At 39.7% G+C, this 21,928-nt stretch overlaps 1 protein-coding gene and 2 pseudogenes across 4 annotated transcripts in view; 2 read left to right on the top strand and 1 right to left on the bottom strand.

Moving 5' to 3' along the window:
• SRGAP1 (SLIT-ROBO Rho GTPase activating protein 1) overlaps positions 1-21,928 on the top strand; it is a 284,751-nt gene that overhangs the window by 248,866 nt on the left and 13,957 nt on the right. For all 4 annotated transcript variants that reach the window (XM_058742151.1, XM_058742150.1, XM_058742152.1 and 1 more), the window contains exons 16-18: positions 7,698-7,803; positions 11,933-12,157; positions 14,110-14,189. In XM_058742151.1, coding sequence (XP_058598134.1) covers positions 7,698-7,803; positions 11,933-12,157; positions 14,110-14,189 — 411 coding nt within the window. The remainder of the gene's footprint in view (positions 1-7,697; positions 7,804-11,932; positions 12,158-14,109; positions 14,190-21,928) is intronic.
• Positions 8,582-10,029, top strand: LOC131519289 (COMM domain-containing protein 1-like; annotated as a pseudogene).
• LOC131519290 (large ribosomal subunit protein uL24-like) lies at positions 17,602-18,068 on the bottom strand (annotated as a pseudogene).

Genomic DNA, 21,928 nt, shown 5'->3' with positions numbered 1-21,928 from the left:
GGAGCTGGGAAACCAGAGGACACATTTGCACTTCATTTTACGTTATGTGTTGTTATCCAGGTGACTACTTGAGCATGAGGAAACCTTTTTAAGGGGGTCTTTTACCTACCACAATACCAACATGTAGTCTTTGAGACTACTTGACAAGTACACAAAAAGCATGTGAAACAAAATATTGTCCCACGTAATGCCGCTACTCAGAGACTCAATGGTATGTACACATTTTCTTGCATTTCCTTCTGCTCTTTTTGTATTCGTGGGCACACACAACTTTTTTTTTTTTTAAGACAAAGTGGAACTGAATGATCCATTCTGTTCATAGTCAACCTTCTTTTTGACTCTTTTTTTTTTTTTTAAACGCTTATTTATTTTTGAGAGAGTGTGTGTGTGCAAGGCAGGGGAGAGGCAGAGAGAGAGGGAGACAGAGGATCTAAAGCAGGCTCTGAGCTGTCAGCACAGAGACCAACATGGGGCTCAAACTCACAATCCATGAGATCATGACCTGAGCTGAAGTCAGACATGTAACCAACCAAGCCATCCAAACACCCCTTGACTCTTTTATTATACATAATTTCACTTATAAAGCTATAAAAAGATGCAGAAAATTACAATGAACTCCAGTATAAATAATCACCTAACTTGAACAGTTTTCATTTCTTGAACAAAATTATCCCACCTGTACCCCTTCCATCATCCCTCTGACATTACATCACTTCCTCTGTGTGTATGAATATCTGGGAGGTGAAGACTCTTCTCTTCTTCTTTTTTTTTTAATATAGCATAGCCATAATACCATTATCATACCTTCAAAAAATAACAGTAATTTCTTAAAATCATCAAATAACCAGCCAGTACATTTTTAAAATAACTGTATTATGCAATTAATATGTGATCACTGTAGAAAAATTAGAAAATAATCTAGGAAAATAAACCAGCTGTGACTCCTCTACATATAGATAATGTAAACCTTTTTGGTATGTTCCCAGTTTTTTTCCTATACGTATACCTATGTACTTTTTTTTTAAGTTTTTTATACCTATCTACTTTATAAAAAAATTTTTTTTAACGTTTATTTATTTTTGAGACAGAGAGAGACAGAACATGAACGGGGGAGGGTCAGAGAGAGGGAGACACAGAATCTGAAACAGGCTCCAGGCTCTGAGCTGTCCGCACAGAGCCTGACGCGGGGCTCAAACTCATGGACCTCGAGATCATGACCTGAGCCGAAGTCGGCCGCTTAACTGACTGAGCCACCCAGGCGCCCCACCTATCTACTTTTAAAAGCAGCTTACTGAGATATAATTCTCATACCATACAATTCCTTCATTAAGGTGTACAAATCAATGTTTTCTAGTATATTCACAGGATTATACAACCATAACCACAATTTTAAAACATATTTATGACTCCAAAAAGAAACCAGAATTAGCAACCATACCCCGTTTACTCATTCCACCCCCAGGACCAGACAACCATGAATCTACCTGCTATAAACGTACCTATTCTGGCCCCTTAATATATAAATGGAATTATACAATCTACGGTCTTTGGTGACGGGTTTCATTTACCTAGCGATGTTCTCGAGGTTCACCCATGTTGTAGCATGTATCAGCACTTTATGTTATCGCCAAATACAATCGTCCATTGTATGGATATACCACAGACTTTTATTTTTTTTCAACTTTTTTTTTTTTTTTTTTTTTTTTTTTTTGGGACAGAGAGAGACAGAGCATGAACGGGGGAGGGGCAGAGAGAGAGGGAGACACAGAATCGGAAACAGGCTCCAGGCTCCGAGCCATCAGCCCAGAGCCTGACGCGGGGCTCGAACTCACGGACCGGACCGCGAGATCGTGACCTGGCTGAAGTCGGACGCTTAACCGACTGCGCCACCCAGGTGCCCCTAGACTTTTAATAAAAGGGGATCATACTAAATGACTGCTAATGGATGTGAGATTTCTTTTTGAGATGATGAAAATGTTCTAAAACTGACTGAGATCATGATTGATGAACTGCGAATATACTAAAAACCATTGAACTGTATACCTTGCATATATGAATTATACATGAATTATATCTCAATATATCTATTTAAAAATGGTACTATATCATTTGCTCTTTAAAAGCCATTTTTCAAATTTAATGATGTTATTAACGTTTTCCTGTGTCAGTAGGTATTTTTTAAAGTAAGATTTTAGTGACCATATAATGGCTTTTATTTAACACATCCTAGTTTTAGAAATTTAGGTTGTTTCCAGTGATTTTGCAATTAAACAAAATACTATGATGAGCCTTTTAGTACATAAATCTATTTGCCCATTTCTAATTGTTTCACGGAAAAAAATCTCTTGTTTTGTCTTCCTGGTTCTCCAGCGTGTGTTTTTGTTGCTGAAAATTCTTTCAGCTTTGTAGCATACGTGATGGTTTCTGTCTGAATTCTAAATTTCTGTTTGATACCTTATTAGGGGTTCCTTTTACCCCTAAAAATACGGAACGGGCTTAGTCTCTGAACTGAGTAAGTGAAGCTTCCTAATCTAAGACTGTTTCTTTACTAACCTTGATCATTCAGCAGGAGGAGAAACAGTTTGTATTTATTTATTTCTACAGTTGTTGCTATTTAGGAGAGAACGTTATGGTTTAATTCACAGAACTCAATCTATTAATGATTAATTAGGAAGATTTTCAAGCATTTCGTTTCTCACCCAGAAGAGCAGCCAGTAATTCATCTCAAGGCTAGGCTAAGATTCATCTAAATATACTAGAACATCTCTCTGTTTTTCTCTTTCGCTTTCATTCACACACATACACTATTACGTGCTCACAATTGATTGGTACCTTGACAATTTTCGGAACCTGACAGTGAACCTAAAAATGGCATTGGGCTGGGAATTTCACCTTGAATACTGCCTGTTGAGCTGTGGAGCTCAGAAATACTTGTGTACCTGCTCTTCAATAAACCATTTCTGAGTATGGCCATTAATTTCCTTCCCTCTTGTCATACCTGGGGATAAGCTTGCATCTTGTGATTTACTACTTGTTTTCTGACAAATACTTTTGCACATAGCGCACAGAGAACTGGTATGTTCAGAGTAATGGCCATTTGAGCTTTTTGCCATTTTGTCAAGTAACTGTGTTTTGTGGTGAGTTTTTCACACACATTTACACAGAGCTGTCAAACCCCCATGCTGTGAAGTTGGGATGCTGACATGGGAACTGTGCATTGCCAGGAAAAGAACATAAATAAGCCTAGGGAGCTCTGAGCCTGTGACCAAGATTGGACGAATGCCACTTTTACCTAATTACATGAGATTCCGAATTGTGGAAACAAAGGCCAGCTTAAAAGAGACCCACACGAAATACTGGTTTTCCTTTCTGACAACTCTTCTGAGGGGATGCAAAGATCCGTCTTTTCACGCAGCAGAAAACGGTGAGAGATCATGAGTTGCTGCGCTCATAGCCAGCTGGGAATGCACATTAATCAGAGCGTCCGAAGCAACCATAAATTTTGACCTGCTAACAGGACTCGGGAGAGTAAATGAGTCATTTGTGCCAGAGCGAGACTCCTGTAGGATGTGTGCCGTAGGCCTGTTGAGCAACCAGCCAGGTAATATCTGAGTCCTGCTCACAACCATCATGCTCCGAGGCCTTTGGGACAGATAGATCTGCTGCCACTTCAGGGATGCCAACAATTCCGCTTTGCTTTGATTTACGTTTCCTGTAGTTGCAGAGAACGTACGCCTGCCTCCCGTGATCTTCTCTGGCCTTTTTGGTGTCACTTTTTTACATGCCTGTAGCTTCTCTCTCCTGAAGCCCTTCATTTGCATCTCATGGTGCCCTCCCCTGATCTATTTGGTTAATTGTGGTAAAATATACGTAGCACAAAATGTACCATCTTCTCCGTTTGAAGCCTACGGTTCGGTCGTATTAAATACATGTTCCGCAGCCATCACCACTGTCCATCTCCAGGACTTTTTCATCCTCCCAAACTGAAGCTCTATACCCAGAAAGCAGTAACTACCCCGCTCCTCCCCCCCAGCCCCTGACAACCACTGTTCCACTTTCTGTCTCTGTGAATCTGACTATTCCAGGTACCTTATGTAAGTAGAACCCTACAGTCTTTGTCTTTTTGTGTCTGGCTTATTTCACTTAAGTTGTCTTCAAGGTTCATCCATGTTGTATCAGAATGTCATTTCTTTTTTTAAGGCCGAGTAATGGTTCGTTGTGTATATGTACCACATGTGTTGATCCAGTAATCCATCAATGAACATTTGGGTTATTTCTACCTCTTGGCTATTATGAATAATGCTGCTATGAGATTGGTATCTAAATACCTGTTCTGTGGAACTGTTGAATTGCTGAGTTATACACCTGAAACTAATATTACACTGTATGTTAACTAACTGGCATGTAAATAACAACTTCTTTAAAAATTAACAAATTAAAAGGAAGTTAACCACTCAATGAACAAATACCTGTTTCCCCAGATGTGGTTGTTTTGGGTTTTTTTGTTTTTGTTTTTTTTTTTAATAAAGCTTCGAAACTACCTTTAAAGGGTACGGGAACTAACTTTAGAACTGAGAGATAGAAACCAGAGGATCGTGAATTAAAATTAAGCCTCTTGGAAGTAATTGCCTGTGTCCTCTTCCAGCCTGAAAATGACTTGCCCCCTATGGGATTTGGCAAAGATTAAAGATTAATAATACATTAAGAATAGTTCCTTTCATTGGGAATGTGAGCTGGTGCAGCCACTCTGGAAAGCAGTATGGAAGTTCCTCAAAAAACTAAAAATAGAACTACCCTCCAACCGAGCAATTGCACTACTAGGCATTTATCCACGGGATACAGGTGTGCTGTTTCGAAGGGACACGTGCACCCCCATGTTTATAGCAGCACTATCAACAATAGCCAAAGTATGGAAAGAGCCCAAATGTGCATCGAGGGATGAATGGATAAAGAAAATGTGGTATATATATACAATGGAGTATTACTCGGCAATCAAAAAGAATGAAATCTTGCCATTTGCAACTATGTGGATGGAACTGGAAGGTATTATGCTAAGTGAAATTAGTTAGAGAAAGACAAAAATCATATGGCTTCACTCATATGAGGACTTTAAGAGACAAAACAGATGAACATAAGGGAAGGGAAACAAAAATAATATAAAAACAGGGAGGGGGACAAAACAGAAGAGACTCATAATTATGGAGAACAAACTGAGGGTTACTGGAGGGGTTGTGGGAGGGGGGATGGGCTAAATGGGTAAGGGGCACTAAGGAATCTACTCCTGAAATTGTTGTTGCACTATATGCTAACTAATTTGGATGTAAATTTTAAAAAAAAATTTTTAAGAAAAAAAAATTGTTCTTTCACATTCTTCCTTTTTTTCCCTCTAAGACCCCAAAACTAGCTCTCCCTGACAGTTGACCTTAACCTTATACTGAGGACTAGCCTAGAGAATCAGTAGACTTAACTCTTGAAACAACCCAGATCCTCAGTAAACAATGGCAGAAGTGTTTGTTGTTGTTTTGTTTTTAGTAATAACCATTATATGGCTGGAAAAGAGTGGACGGTATTGCCAGTCAGAAGACCATTAACAGAATAAGTCATCATTTCAATTTATAATTTGCATAAATATGTTAAACTTTGTAACTGTTTGGTTTGAGGCATGAATCGAAAGTCACTTATGCATGCAATTTTTTAAGGACCTGAGAATAAATGCTAGGAAATCTCAATATTTAGTTTTAAGATTAGGTCATAAGTGATTTCAAGTCAAGGTTGAGAACCACTGCTTTTACAGGAATTGGAACGGGAAACTGAATTAGGAAATTATTATCATGGTCCCACTTAGAAATAATGAAGACTTCAGTTAGGAAATCAGCAGTGAGATATCCAGAGATAGAAGCAGAAGAACTTATGTCCCACAGAAAATTGAAAAATGAAGTGAAAATACCACCTTCCTAGAAGGGATGGTCCTGACCTCGAGACCAGACACGTTTGCCATTGAAGAGAACCAAGTAGAGGGTCAACCACATTTGTGGGTGGGAGAAGGTCAAAGGTCAAAAACCTAGTAGAAGGAGAGTCTATTGGCTATTGTGTCAGAAATGAAGGCCTGAAAAAAAAAACCAGCCTGAGATTTTTGAGTAGGATATATGAATACCTCAAGTGCAATTAAGAGTAAATGTAGTAATATGAAATTAGAGTAAACTTCAAAAATGTTTCTGAAATATTCCTTGAGATATTTTTCTCATGGGTGCCTGACTGGCTCTGTTGGTAGAGATTGTGATGCTTGATATTGGGGTCTTGAGTTCAAGCCCCACTTTGGGAATAGAGTGTACTTAATTTAAAAAATAAAAAATAAATATTTTTCTCAGACAGATGCTTATTGAATGTGTTCAGAGTTGTACTTTATAAAGGGGCACCTGGCTCAGTTGGTGGTGCGTACAGCTCTTGATCTCGGGGTTGTGGGTTCGAGCCCCACATTAGGTGTAGAGATGACTTAAAAACAAAATTGTAAAAAAAATATTGTACTTTAAAGTACGTCGAAATCCAAGAAAGACAACCAGACTTAAACAGAAAATAGGTTTTAGTCCCAGCTCCACCCTTCCAGCCAGGTAACCTGGGGTAAGCCATTTACCCAGTTCTCATTTTCCTAATCCATTAAGTGGGGATGACATTACATGGCTTACCTACTCCCTAGTATTGTCATCTGCATTAAACTGGATAACAAATGTGAAAATGTAAAATATAGACCATTATGAAAATACTGGATTATTAGTATTTTTTTGCTGCTGTTCACAAGCACTTTAGTATTAAGAAGCTTTAAGCAATTTGTATTCCTAGTAAAGAGGTATATAATAATACTGGTAAGTCCCAGGTATCCCTGTCTTCAGGGAGCTCTCTCAGGGAAAACATGATAAGGAAATAAAAAACTGTAAACACCATGGTATAAGTTCTGTGAGAGCCAGAATGAAACCACTAATGTATTTTTTTTCTATTTATTTTTAAGATTTTATTTTAAGATTTAATATAAAACATAATTTTAAGTAATCTCTACACCTAACATGAGGCTCGAACTCACAACCCTGAGATTAAGAGTTGCACATTCCACCAACTAAGCCAGCCGGTCACCCCTCAAATCACTAACGTATTTCTAATGCCTAACTCAGTACCTGAAACCTAGTAGGCTCTGCTAAAATACATGTTTGAAAAACTGATGACGTATTATAACACAAGGTAAAAAGTCATATCATTAAAATACTACAATAATTTTGAGGAAGGAGAGATTCAAAGCCTGGTACATTGCCTGAATCATAGTAATAGACAAATAAATATAGGATAAATTATTAAATCATAAGGGAGATCTCCCCAAAAGCTACTTTAGTTGACATGAAGCAAAAAGGAGTTGAAACCATATCAAATGCAAAATCTAGAAATAACAGCAAGTGAAAAATTATTTTTAAACCTAGAAGACGCTAAGTTGCTCGAGACCTTGGAAATCAGAAAAAACAGTGATGGGTCAAAGGAGACACTCAGAAATGGTGTTACACCCAAGCTGATCATGGATTCACTGTCTTGATTACAGTTACATCCCACCTAGGGCCAAAGGATTGCTTATGGTCGGATATGAAATTTGGTACTCAGTGTTCTACTTTAAATGTAGCAGATGAAAGGATCCTGACCATGTTCTCTTCTGTCTGTAGGAATAGATAATCTCTATGAGAGGGCGCTTCACATCCGCAAACTCCTCCTGACCTTGCCTAGGTCCGTCCTTATCGTGATGAGGTACCTCTTTGCCTTCCTCAATCAGTAAGTACCCTAATGCTCTGCCAAAATGCCTGTCTTCCATTCCGTTTGCACTGCTCTGAATTCTGTTTTTGTTCTTGGATTCTGTAAAATGTACATTAGGTCCCATTTATCAGCAGAGTTGAAGAGGAGATGATTAAATGTAGACCAAAGTTATGTTTTTCCTCAGCAGATCAAGGTCATTGCATGATAGATGAAAGATGCAGAAACTGTGGCCTTACATGCAAAAATATACAAATATTACTAAAAAGAACACTTGTTCAGTGAAATACATGTTTTTCCAACTTCCATCCAAAGCTAATGTCATGAATGTTTTTGTCAAAATGATGCAACCCACCTGCTCACTGCAGAAAATGTCTGTGATTTTTGATGTTGTAGTCAAGGGAGGAGTGCAACTATAGGTGCAAATTATATACAGATCCAAGAAAGAGTGTCTGCAAATTCAATATAATGAGACCTCATCAAGAAGAAGATACTTCTAAAAGTCTCTAAGACAATGTCACAGAACCCTTAAGATAATCACTGCCTTATTTTCTTTTTTTTTTTTTTAGTTTTTTTTTTTTTGTAGCATTTATTTATTTTTGAGACAGAGAGAGACAGAGCATGAACGGGGAAGGGTCAGAGAGAGGGAGACACAGAATCCGAAACAGGCTCCAGGCTCTGAGCTGTCAGCACAGAGCCCGACGCTGGGCTCCAACTCACGGACCGCGAGATCGTGACCTGAGCCGAAGTCGGCCGCCTAACCGACTGAGCCACCCAGGCGCCCCGAATCACTGCCTTATCTTCAAAGAAACTTTATTGTTATAATTTAGGCAACTGGATTTTCATTTGCATTACTTTATAATAACAAAAATGGGCCCCATTATAAGACTATCTTCCTCAATTCATATCTGAGAGTCCCCTTGGTATTCAGTGATCGAAGGGGGGTAAGCTCAGGGAAATGCCTTCTCCATGTGGCACGGATTCTCCCTTCCTAAAATTAGGATATGTTCTCTTCTCTACTTCATTAGACGTTTAAAGTTCTCAGAAGCCTTGAGGACTTACTACAATCCTGCTAACCATTTCTGAGTTAGATTTCCCAGTCAGATTGACCCTGGAAACCAAGTATTATGGGGAAATGCTTGCAAGGAAGTAAAATATGCACAAGTGACATTAGGAACCCATTTGTACAGAAGTTGCCACTGGAAATAAGCAGTATCTAGAGAGATGGATATACACTATGTGTAGGTTAAATAGATGGCTATAAATTTTGCCTTTAAATAAGCCTAGTTACCCAGGCAGCTTTAAAAATCTGAAGGCTTGCTGACTATGGAAGGCAAGCTCGAGGGCTCCAAACCTCTGAGCGGGCTGCTGAGCAGCCTTGCCTAGGAAGCTTTCCACGGGCACCAGGACATCACAGAGTTGCTGCTGCGGAACAGGCTCTATGTGGAGGCATCACCTGAAGAGCTCTGCCCCTTTCTGGCGAAGATGAGGGGGATTCGTAGGTCTGTTGCATCTGTAGACAACCAGCTGGAGGCATTCTTGACTGCTTAAACCAAAAAGCAAGGTGGGGTCACATCTCAACAAGCTGCTGTCATTTACAAGCTCTGGAAGAGCCTAAGACAAAAATTCAAGAGAGCTTCATGAACCAGAGCCTGTTGGACAGTGGGCTTCGGGGCCTGAACGAGAGAGTTGACGGCAAATCACATCCAAGGCACTCAGCTCAAATACGCACCCCTGTTGCTATAATGAAGCTGGAAATAGGGAAACGTGGACAGGAGCCTGAATTTCTATGAATTCAGGAATTTGACCTGCTTTGCTGAAAATGGAATTGTTGAAGCAAAGGTGTTCATGATCCATCCCCAGTGACCTTGGGTCGGGTGTGTGTGTGTGTGTGTGTGTGTGTGTGTGTGTGTGTGTGTGTGTAAATCTTACTCCCTCATTAGTATTAAATCCTCAAATTCATAAAAAAACAAAAATCTGGAGGCTTGCTGTCTTCACCTTTAATTGCTTCACTTCCCCCAGTATGAAGTGCCTTTTGCATTGCTGTTGGCCCTCTGCATGCTGTCCCCACCGAATTTTCCAGACACACCTGAGCAAAACCCACCATGAACCAAAAAACGACAGTAGACTAGGAAAGCAGACCATAAATCCAGAAAGTTCTCAAAACCAGGGGTGCCTGGGTGGTTCACTTGGTTAAGCATCCAACTCTTGTTTTCGGCTTAGGTCACAATCTCATGGTTCATGAGTTCGAGCCCCTGCATCAGGCTCCGTGATGACAGTGCAGAGCCTGCCTGGGATTTTCTCTCTCTCTCTCTCTCTCTCTGCCCCTCCCCACTCTCTCTCTCGGTCTCTTTCTCAAAAATAAATAAGTAAACTTTAAAAAAACTTTTTAAAAGAAAGTTCTCAAAACCCGACTCGAACTCACCATGTATCTCAACAGAACAGCAAATGTGCCAGGAGTCAGCCGGCTGGCATTGCTTTCAGCATGTCTGCCTAAAGATGCCCCCGGCTTGCTACACCTGCCTTCATGCAGAGACCAGCCTCAGCCTCTAGGATAGGACACGTGGGACAGGAATTTTGAGAAAAGAAATAACCTATTCTCTTTTAATTGTAAAGTTGAAACCTGGATATCACATTTTTATATGAAGATTTTGCTCTTCAAGCCAGCACTAAATGAAAGACCCAGAAAGATGAATTGTGACTCTCCCTGTTGAGCTTACGTGTGTCTTTTGAAAATTAGACCATTCTTACTCTGAATCTCACTTGTCCTCCGTGCATCCGTTTTCCAGATGATGTGTAACATGACCGTCCCCTTTATTGTGAACTTTTTTTAAAGACTGTCTGCTTGAGAAATGGCAGAAGGGAAAGACATATGTTAGCTGAGGAGATAATGCTTTTGTATTTTCGACTTTCTAGCCTATCAGGTCCAAAAAAGGGTAAGGTATCAGGTCATGTGGTATTTCAATGTCTTTGTGTCTGTCACCATCCCACAAATGTGGCTGAGTCTCTTTTTTCCTTCTTCCATTTGTCATCTGTTCACCTGGATTTTACATGTCCTTTCAAGATTGACATTTTCTTCACAAAAAGATAACGTCTCTAGCTTCTCCCTAGAACAACACATTGTGCACATGTTAGAGTGAAAAAGAACGGACTTATTTTGAGGCCCTTGTGGAAAATACCTCACAGATACCCATGGGGTTGAATTTAGAAATTAGTTTGAGGCAACCAGAAATCTCCCCCAAGTTTGTTGTTTGCCAGCTTTAAAAGGAATGAGATAACTGGGGATTCTTTTCCCCTTCTCTTGCACTTAACAGTGTCTTTTCTGACATTGACAGGGTAGTGTTGGTGGTCTTACCCAAAAACACATCATAGAGCCCAGAGTTGTTTGCCTTCTTTCAGTGGTTACAAAGAAAAGGTACTTTGTTTTCCTCAAGGCTTTCCTCAAGATTTATGGGGAAAAAACTGAAATCTGAGATATTTTTGATTAGTGGGAGGACAATTTTGACGACATCCATCAAGTTTTATGGAGCTCACTACTGACCTTCCCGGATTTACTTGAGTAGCATTTAGAGCCTGGCCATAGTGTTTACAAATGAAACTCATTTACTTGATCCTGGTCTCCATTGTAATAGAAATTATCTTAAACTCTTGTGGCTTTGAAAAATGCCACTTAATTAAGTAAGTAGAATTTATATTCCCCTTTCAGTTTCTTTCTAGTTGAAAGTTTATAAGTTGCTTTACTTCCTTTGGAATTTGTTGAGCCAACTTAAAGTAGTATGGAACATCATCTTATTCTAATAACAAAAACCAAATAAAATGCTTTGGATCCCTATTTTCAAAATATAAAGTGTTTTATTAAACATCAGTTTTCAGGGCACCTGGGTGGTGGCCCAGTCGGTTAAGCATCCGACTTTGGCTCAGGTCAAGGTCTTGTGGTTCATGAGTTCAAACTCCTCGTTGGGCTCTGCACTTACAGCCTGGAGCCTGCTTTCGATTCTGTGTCTGCATCTCTCTCTGCCCCTCCCCTGCTCATGCTCGCTCGCTCTCTCTCTCTCTCTCTTTCTCTTTCTCTTTCTCAAAAATAAACATTAAAAAAAAATCAGTTTTGTTTTTTCTCTCTCGCCTTTTATAACTTTTCTTTTTTTCATAGCCTTTCACAGTACAGCGATGAGAACATGATGGACCCTTATAACCTGGCCATTTGTTTTGGCCCGACATTGATGCCCGTCCCAGAAATACAGGATCAAGTGTCTTGTCAGGCGCACGTGAATGAAATTGTCAAAACCATCATCATCCACCATGAAACTATTTTCCCGGATGCTAAAGAGCTGGATGGCCCTGTTTATGAGAAATGTATGGCTGGGGATGACTACTGGTAAGTCCAAGCATTTTAGTCTTTCCCCTGCCCTGGAAAAATCATGGAAGTATACATATCAATTCAATTAAGAAAAAGAATTGACTGTAAGTTGCCAAAGATTCCAATTTTTTAAAAAAAGAAGCAGCAGGAACGCTTCTTTAGATTAGATGAGAATACTGAGACCCATGACAGCATGGCCTCTCACTAGGGAAATTCCTATTCATCCCTTCTTTTCCCTCAAGGATGACATCTTTTAAGATCTATCCACCCTATTGTAACTCCTGTAGAGAATAGTGGTTTTGAAACGTATCATATAGAGCTGTACTAATTTTACTTTTATATCAAAGATAACTGATTGACAGATTTCAGTTTCATTCTGAAAGTTTTGGCTGTAAGTATTTCAAGTTTATCATTTTAAAGGAGCCCTCTCAACCAAATATGTTTTCATTCTTCTTTCCATTCTTACTAATAAATATTATCCTAACCAATTATAGTAGTAATGGTCGTTTTAAGCAAATTTATTTTAATCCTTGAACCCCTACTGTGTGCCAGCTCCTTGGTGCATGTGATCACTTTATACACTAACCACTCTACCAAGTAAAGTGAGGCCAAGAAGCCTGTCCAATGACTAATTGTAACTGCAGGCAGCCCAGGTCTGTCTGATTCCAAAGCCCACATGACCCTTCCCACTCAACAGTTGCCTCCCAGCCCACTTCAGAAACTGTTCTGTGCAGCTCAGATCCAGGAGCAGCTGGAAAGAGACCTATGTAAACCCATTCTGGACCCTCCTCAGGAACATCTCTTTGCCTCACCGGGGATTAAGTAGAAGGTAGCTGAAAGATCCTAAGTACCTGAAAGTACACCTAAACCATAATAATGGGCTTAAAACACATTACGATTGGCTTATGCCTTAAGAAAACTGAAGATTAACTATTTCCAGAAGCACTTCTTTCTAAATTAACAACAAATCATGATAGATTCCAGTTCTGTGATGTAGCCGGTAATTTTACACGTGAAATTCGAGTTTAAAAATGTTCACTTGAGCACTTTCTATGTGCAAGGTACTGACTGATCTTGGCTCTAGGAAGATAAATGTATAAAACTCAGCCCTGGCGAGATGCATAATTTTATCTTCAGAGTCATACTTACTGCAAAGCCAGTATCTTAGCACACTTCCAAATATTCAGGGCCATATCAGTAAGTTTTGCTCTTACTCCTTTTATCAAAGAGCGGTATGTGGAGGTCCGGTCAATATTATCTGATGTGTTGTATCCTACAATGTTTGTGGTCACCGCTTTTCCACAAACAGGGTAAAGTCCCTAATAAGGAGGCTTGCAGCCAGTCACCTGTGCTTGATTGTGTCCTTTTCCCATTCATAGTGTTTCCACGGGCAATCGCTCATTTTAAACAGAGAGTCAGTGATAAAGCAGTTACTCTTTCTCGCCAACACCAGCAACTTAAGTGGGCTTTTCCAGCAATGTCAGGTTTCTCTTTGTGGTAGATGCATCCCATTCACCAGCACATATTTGAGGAGTGTGGTAGTGTTAAAGGGTAAGTTTTTAAAAAGAATAAAATCGTGAGTCTCACGAATCTAAAATGAACACGTGTCAGAAGATGGGAAAGATACTACAGTCGATTCAAAGCAGAAATCAAAGAGCCATCAATTTATATGCAGTAAGGAATAGTGACATGAATTTACAAAAACTGGTGTAGCCGTAGCACAATAATCGCACTCCGCTAGAATTCAGCCAACTTTAACTTCTGTGGATACGAAAGACCAGTCAAAGATGAAGGACCTAGACTCCCATAAGACCAGATAATCCTTAGAGGCTCCAGCATCTAACGGAAAGGCTCTCCAGTAACTGACTCTTTTGCCATTCCAAAGTCCTACATCTTTACGTAGAGTAGCACTTGTTCATTTTCGAAATTCTTCCTTTGGCTTTATATGAATTTCTGTTTGCACTTGGCAGTGACAGCCCATACAGTGAGCACGGTACGCTGGAGGAAGTGGATCAGGACGCTGGTACGGAGCCCCACACCAGTGAAGACGGTATGCCCTTGGACCCACACCATTATAAAACTAATCTTAATACCCACTTTTTTGGGAAGTGTTTATATTAAGAATTCAGTAGCTACAAAAGAATATTTATAAAATGTAAGATATGAAAAATAATATTACAGTGAACACCACAGACCACCACCAAGTTTAAGAAAAAAGACAGCATCACCTTTGCTCTTCTCTGTTACCATTCCCTTCCTTACTCCCTCAGGGGTAACCACTATATGTTTGTTTTTACATGGTTCATTGTTTCATTTTCTTTTTTTATTCAATGTTTATTTTTTTTTAAGTAAAAAAATTTTTGTAATGTTTATAGAGAGAGAGACAGAGAGTGAGTGGGGAAGGGGCAGAAAGAGAGGGAGACACAGAATCCGAAGCAGGCTCCAGGCTTCGAGCTGACAGCACAGAGCCCGATGCAGGGCTTGAACCCATGAACCGCAAGATCACGACCTGAGCCTAAGTTGGATGCTTAGCCAACTGAGCCACCCAGGCGCCCCCTCTAATGTTTATTTTTGAGAATGAGAGAGCGTGGGAGAGGGGCAGAGAAGGAGTGAGAGAATCCCAAGCAGGCTCTGCACTATGAGCTATCAGCGGGGCTCAAACCCTCAAACCTTGAGATCATGACCTAAGCCAAAATCAAGAGTTAGACTTTCAACAGACTGAGCCACCCAGGGGCCCCTCATTTTCTATTTTTCTGAACTTTCTGTAAATGGAATCCTACTGTAAAGACTTGTCATGATTATTTTCCACTCAGTATTACACTCCTGCGACTCACCCACATTGTTGCATGCAATTATAATCATTTTGTTTTACAACTGTATGATATCCCATTGTATTTACTTTGTTATTGGTGAATATGTGAGGTGTTCTCTATTTTTTGCCCTTAAAAACAGTGCTGCTACGAATATTTTGAACGTGTATGCTATCGCAGTACTGCAAACAAACAGGAGTTTCTCCAGGATATACGCACCTAGGAGTAAGCATGTTTTCAACTTGACTGGATAAAGCCACACTATTTTTTTTTTTTTTAATTTTTTTTTTTTTTCAACGTTTTTTATTTATTTTTGGGACAGAGAGAGACAAAGCATGAACGGGGCAGGGGCAGAGAGAGAGGGAGACACAGAATCGGAAACAGGCTCCAGGCTCCGAGCCATCAGCCCAGAGCCTGACGCGGGGCTCGAACTCACGGACCGCGAGATCGTGACCTGGCTGAAGTCGGACGCTTAACCGACTGCGCCACCCAGGCGCCCCAAAGCCACACTATTTTTGAAAAGAGTTCTAGGGGCGCCTGGGTGGCTCGGTCGGTAGGTGTCTCACTTCGACTCAGGTCATGATCTCGCGGTTTGTGAGTTGGAGCCCTGCTTTGGACTCTGTGCTGACAGCTCAGAGCCTGGAGCCTGTCTTCGGATTCTGTGTCTCCCTCTCTCTCTGCCCCTCCCCTGCTCATGCTGTCTCCTTCTCTTTGTCTCAAAAAGAAATAAAACATTAAAAAAAAAAAAAAAGAAAAGAGTTCTAATTATATACACCACACCAGCAATATGTTGGTCTTCCGGTTGGATGTATTCATCCACACTTTATTGTATCAATATCAAACATTATAATCTTTGCCAGTATTGTCAGTGTGATGGTATCTTGTGATTTTAATTTGCATTTCTCTGATTACTGATGGAGGTGTTATTTTGCGATATAGAGTATTAATAGAAAATTTGATGTATAGTAACTGCCACAGATCAGGAGGTGATTACCACTGAAAAGCTACTTTGTTACAGTACCCAAGAGAAAAGGTACATCATGCCTCACGTGGCCACAGGGAAATGTACCAGGGTCGGTCAGAAGGCAGCCGTAGAAAGAGCAGGTAGGCAGGAGTCTTTGCTGTGGTTTCCACGGGAAGCAACAGGCGGGGCAAGGTAAGCGGGTTTCGGATTGGCTAGTTTGAATAATTTCAGCGGGCTCTGGGTTATAGGTGTTGTCTCTTGTCAGGAGATTACCTGGCGCAGGAGATTAGGACAGGTGGATAGTGACCCCAAGGAGGTGGTTGGGGTGTTGGGCTCTGGATTGGCAGGTTTGTATTTGAAAAGCACACCAGGCGAGTGATTTACACTATCTGTAGGAATTGGTAAACCTTGGGAGGGATAGTCCCTCGAGCGGCACCCAGGCCCTGGATGTCAGAATACAAAAAATAAAAAATACGGTTCATATAGCTAGCTATACTTACTTTTACATGCTTCACTTTTTTTGTGAAATTTCTGTCAAGTCTTTTGCCCATTTAAGTCCCATTTGCCCACTGTTAGTTTCTCTGGGCTTTTTTTTTTGCTTGTCTTAGTTTGATTGGGCTTTGGTTTTTTTCTTATTTCTAAGAGTTCTTTGTGGGTCTGGATCGGGTCTGGTATTATGTATATGTTTTGCAAATATCTTGTGCTCTGTAATTTGTCTTTCATGTGCTTATTATTACATCTTTTGCTAAACAAGGAGACTTTAAAGAAGTTACCAATCTTTTCCTTCATGGTTGCTTTCCTTTGTGTCTCCTTTAAGAAATCCTTCTGTGCCCAGAGGTAATGAAGATAATTCCTCCATATTCTTTTTTAAATCCTTTCAGGTTTTGTTTTTCACACATAGGTCTTTAATCTACCAGGAATTTCTTTGGGGGCATGGTGTGAGGTTGGGGTCCGTTCCTTTTTCTCCATGTGGATGCACTATTGTCCCAACATTAATTGTTCTTTATCCACAGCTCTGCACAAATCACATGTCCTCTCTGAACAAGTCTGTTTCTGGGCTCTCTCCTTTCCACTGGTCTACTTGTCTATCCCTCCTCTCTTAATTTTGATACTTTTTAATAAATCTTAATATTTGGCAAATCAAGACCTTTGACTGTTCTCCTTAGCAATTCTTGATCTTTACAACTTCACTTAAATTTTAGACTCAGTTTTTCAAGTTCTTAAACAAAAATTGAAAACCTCTTGGGTTTTGATTGCAGTTGCACTGATTCTATGTATGTTAATGTGGAGAGAATAGATATTTTTATAATATTCAGTCTTCCAGTCTACAAACATATTGAATGTCTCTCAATACACGTTTATACTTTTCTCTCTAGAGATCATTTTTTTCCTTTTTCTAACAAGTTTAATCTTTAACATAACTTTTCAACACTTTTTTTCATTTTTAAAAAAAATATTTTTTTTTAACATTTATTTTTGAGACAGAAAGAGACAGAGCATGAACAGGGGAGGGGCAGAGAGAGAGGGAGACACAGAATCTGAAACAGGCTCCAGGCTCTGAGCTGTCAGCACAGAGCCCGACACGAGGCTTGAACCCACCGACCGTGAGATCATGACCTGAGCCGAAGTCGGACGCTTAACCGACCAAGCCACCCAGGCGCCCCAACACTTTTTTTCATTTTAACAGGTTTTTTTTTTAACAGTATTTATTTAAATTCATGTATAAGATTACTTTATGCCTTCATTTTCTCATTAGTTTCTTCCTTATATTTGCCCTTTTCCTTTCCTACTTGGCAAGATTTGGCTTTGTGTTCAAGGTCTTTGTCCAGGTTGAGTCTAGTGATAACCACCTTGCCCGGGTGAACACCCACATGGACATTTGTGTCGTGCGCCCTCTCCCTCTGTACTTGTTCAGCGTAGATGACGTATTTCTTCCCGTAAACCTGGGCTACTTTGCCAATTTGCCTTTGTGGTGTCCTCCTACAACCTGAACTTCATCATCCTTTTCGATGGACATGGATCAAACATTGTACTTCTCTCTCAGCTCTGTGGAAAGAGGGGAAGACATAATCTTCCCGCAAATGTGGAAAGATGCATTGGAATGCCTTTTGTGGTTCTTGCTCCATTCAGAAGTCACCAAAAGATTGAACATCATTTTGGCCGCTGGTGCTTCAGCCGTGGCCATACAAGACTTTTTTTAATATGAACATATAAAGCTGTCAGTTTTCTCTTAGTACTTCCTTAGCTATATGCATGATCCTTTTATTTTCTCTTCGGCTGTGACTAATCTGCTTTAAAGCCATCCATTGCATTTATATTTTTTGTTTTTTTCTACAAGTTGTTTGGTTCACTTTTCTATCTGCTGCTTAATCATTCTTTGTAGCTGTTCGCTCTTTCCTCATATTAATCCTTTCCATCGTTATAAATTGTGATTCTGATCATTCTAATATCTGCATTCTTCCTGGATTTGTTTTTGTTGTCTCTTGCTCATTGAGTCTTATTTTCCAGAGTGTTTTGTAAATTTTTATGTGTTCCTCCAGAGAATCTTCTCATTTACTTCTGCCTGGGGCATAACCAACTTGGGACCATATTGAATTTTTAGCTTCAGGTTTTCCAGGCCACCCAAGTTGTGTGATTTTTAACTGCAAACCTGCCTGAGGACTGGAATGTGGTTGGGGTTCTTGGAGATGATTTGTTCCAAGGTTTGAGATAGATTCTTTTTTTTAAGTCTGGGAGGGGACAGTGGTGATGTATACAGTCTATGGAGAAGTATGGAGGGCAGGAAGGGAGGATGATTTCTAGCACTAGGAATTCACGGTGACACTGCGAGCGTGATCTTTTGTGGAGGGGGCTTACATTGTCCAAACTGAGTAGACCCTTGATTTCGTGTTTTGTCCAAAATGAAAGCTTAAGTTAACCCGGCAGGGAAAGTGCCCTCAAGGCAAACTCTGACTCACATTTTCTAGTGTTCTGTTTACCTCACTGCGTTCCCATTTCATTGAGTTTTTTGTCTTTGGTATTCCCTACTACGGTGGTAGCTTCTTAATGCAATTACAAAGATTTCTTTTTAATCCCAAGATTTTTCATTCATTTCAGCAAGAGGGTAATCAGGATGTCTCATGTCCACCCTCTGCTTTAAAAAAAAAAAAAAAAAGTTTGTTTCTAAAAGTAGGATGAACTGACATTTTCAGAACTTCATTTAGAAGAAATTCTTCACAGTGAGAGCTTCTACTTCTGTGATCTTGCTTTTGAAAGTCTCTGAGCCCTACCCTTGCCACCATCCCTTCTTTTTACTCGAGTTTCTTTCTTTCTCCGTGTGATTTATTCCTTTCTCACTGATGACTTCTCTGTCTCCTTCAGAGTATTTCCCTAGTGGCAGGAAAAGCTAAGACAAAGCCCCAGCCGTCTCTCTTCCTAAACATCAGTCTCCCCACCATGCCATCTGTTAGTTGTTCTTACCTCTTGACTACAAAAGAGAAGCTTTGCTGAGAGCTCTGTGTTTTCGATAATGTTTTAACCATGTTCACCTGATTTTTGCTGGAAAAGAAAGCATTGCGTACAAAGTTTGGATAGATATTCTTGCCCACAGCCAACCTGTAAAGGTCTGTAAATAAATTAACTAGCGTATTGATTATCTTTGTGATCCCCTGGGTATTGTATTTTCTTTTGTCCGTCATGATATCACTAGAGAAGGATAGTTTTTGTTTCTGAAAGAGAGGCTGTCATAGAACGAAACCAGCACCTACAAGGGCAGTGGGTAACAGATCTAGAAGGGACAGTGCCAGGGACAGCAGGTGCCCAAGAGAAAATGTGATGTACTAGCATTTTGTGTAAAATGACAAGAAATGGAAATCTAAGACTTGATAGTTCTGGGCAGTCAGAAAAATCAGCTGTACTGAATTGTCCCCCCATTGCACAGTTATAATAGCCATGCAGGAAAATGAAGTTATCGTGTTCACTCTTACTGATAACAGCAGCATTCTGTAGAGTCTCTGCAGGATCTTAGAGGACCATGTGACTCTCTATGAAAGGACCATGTGACTCTGCCATGCCCTAAGATTGATTTGCTCTGCAGTGAGTAGACTGAGATGTGTAGAAGTAGCTTATTGATTGACACTTGGCTCTGGAATGACTCCCTGAGGAGTAGAAAGAGTCAAAATAATGAAATTGCTCAGAATTACTAGTTGATACGGAATTACCAATAAAAGTGTACTTCTGATTCATCTGGTCATTCTTTCATAATCTCTCCACATTTGAATTAAATAAACAGTCTGATAATCCTGTTGCTAGTTGTTTCAAGAAATAAAAAGAGATAACAAGCATTAGAGTGCATGATTATGAAATTAGGATAAAATACATAAGTCTCTGTTAAATAGTCTTAAATAGCCCTTGGCCCGCATTGACAGTGTATGACTAAATGTCTAATTAATGTCTAATTAATGTCTAAAGAACATTAATGGTTCTTTCTTCATTTCCCTCTGACAAGTACGTAAACTGTACACTATTTTGTGGGCTGGTATCTTCCCATTGTTTTTTTCAGTAAAATGAAATTCAACTTTACATGGGCATGTTCACATAGGAATTTGAGAACTGCATGTCATAAAGTTCTTTTTAACAAATGGGCGTGTCTTCTTTCCTCCCTGGATATGTTTATTCATGTCCCCTGTACCATGGGCATGTTTATTTCTGTTCCTAAAGGAGAACTGGCGTTAAAAAAAAATTGGCATCAGTCATCTCTGACTTATTTTTTATCTGCAATTTGAGAACAAACTATACAGTCATTCTCTTTAAATATAAAGTTATAGTCCCTCCTCTATGAAGCAGGTTTGTAGATATTTAATAAAACTGTTATTCATATTGTTTTAATAATATAATTTTAGGAGGGAATACTAGCATGCTAACATGCCATCTAAAAGTTATAGTCAGTTGTTAAAGGACTTAAACTGTTGTTTTAAAATTATTCTTCACCTACTTTGCTGAGAAGTATACTACATGTAAATCATAGCATTGTGATTCTGCCATATGAAATATTCCCCTTAAACATTAACCACTAGCAAAAAGATGGAGCAATTTTTTGTCTTTATTTTAAATGCATAGCTGAAATTCATCTAGGCTCTTTCATAGAAGGTAAACCCTAAGTTTTTTAATGTGTTTTTTTATTTTTATGCTTTTGCCTTATGTGGCCCAGAGAACATTTGAATTTATTTTTTTTTTTTGAAATTCTTTTTTTTAAATTTTTTTAATTTACATCCAAGTTAGTTAGCATATAGTGCAACAGTAATTTCAGGAGTAGATTCCTTAATGCCCCTTACCCATTTAACCCATCCCCCTTCCCACAACCCCTCCAGTAACCCTCTGTTCTCCATATTTAAGTCTCTTATGTTTTGTCCCCCTCCCTGTTTTTATATTATTTTTGCTTCCCTTCCCTTGTGTTCATCTGTTCTGTGTCTTAAAGTCTTCATAGGAGTGAAGACATAAGATATTTGTCTTTCTGTGACTAATTTCGCTTAGCATAATACCCTCCAGTTCCATCCACGTAGTCGCAAATGGCAAGATTTCATTCTTTTTGATTGCCGAGTAATACTCCATTGTATACAAATACCATATCTTTTTTATCTATTCATCTGCCAGTGGACATCTGGGCTCTTTCCACACTTTGGCTATTGTTGATGGTGCTGCTATAAACATGGGGGTGCACGTGGGGATACAGCACACCTGTATCCCATGGATAAATGCCTAGTAGTGCAATTGCTGGGTCCTAGGGTAGTTCTATTTTTAGTTTTTTGAGGAACCTCCATATTGTTTTCCACAATGGCTGCACCAGTTTGCATTCCCACCAACAAGGCAAAAGAGGTCCTCTCTCTCCGCATCCTCGCCAACATCTGTCGTTGCCTGAGTTGTTAATGTTAGCCATCCTGACAGGTGTGAGGTGGTATCTCGTTGTGGTTTTGATTTGTATTCCCCTGATGATGAGTGATGTGGAGCATTTTTTCATGTGTCGGTTGGCCATCTGGA

Source organism: Neofelis nebulosa, chromosome 8 (genome assembly GCF_028018385.1).
Source record: "Neofelis nebulosa isolate mNeoNeb1 chromosome 8, mNeoNeb1.pri, whole genome shotgun sequence".
NCBI lineage: Eukaryota > Metazoa > Chordata > Mammalia > Carnivora > Felidae > Neofelis > Neofelis nebulosa.
Note: the sequence above shows the minus strand (reverse complement) of the source record. Positions and strands in the feature narration are given on the sequence as shown.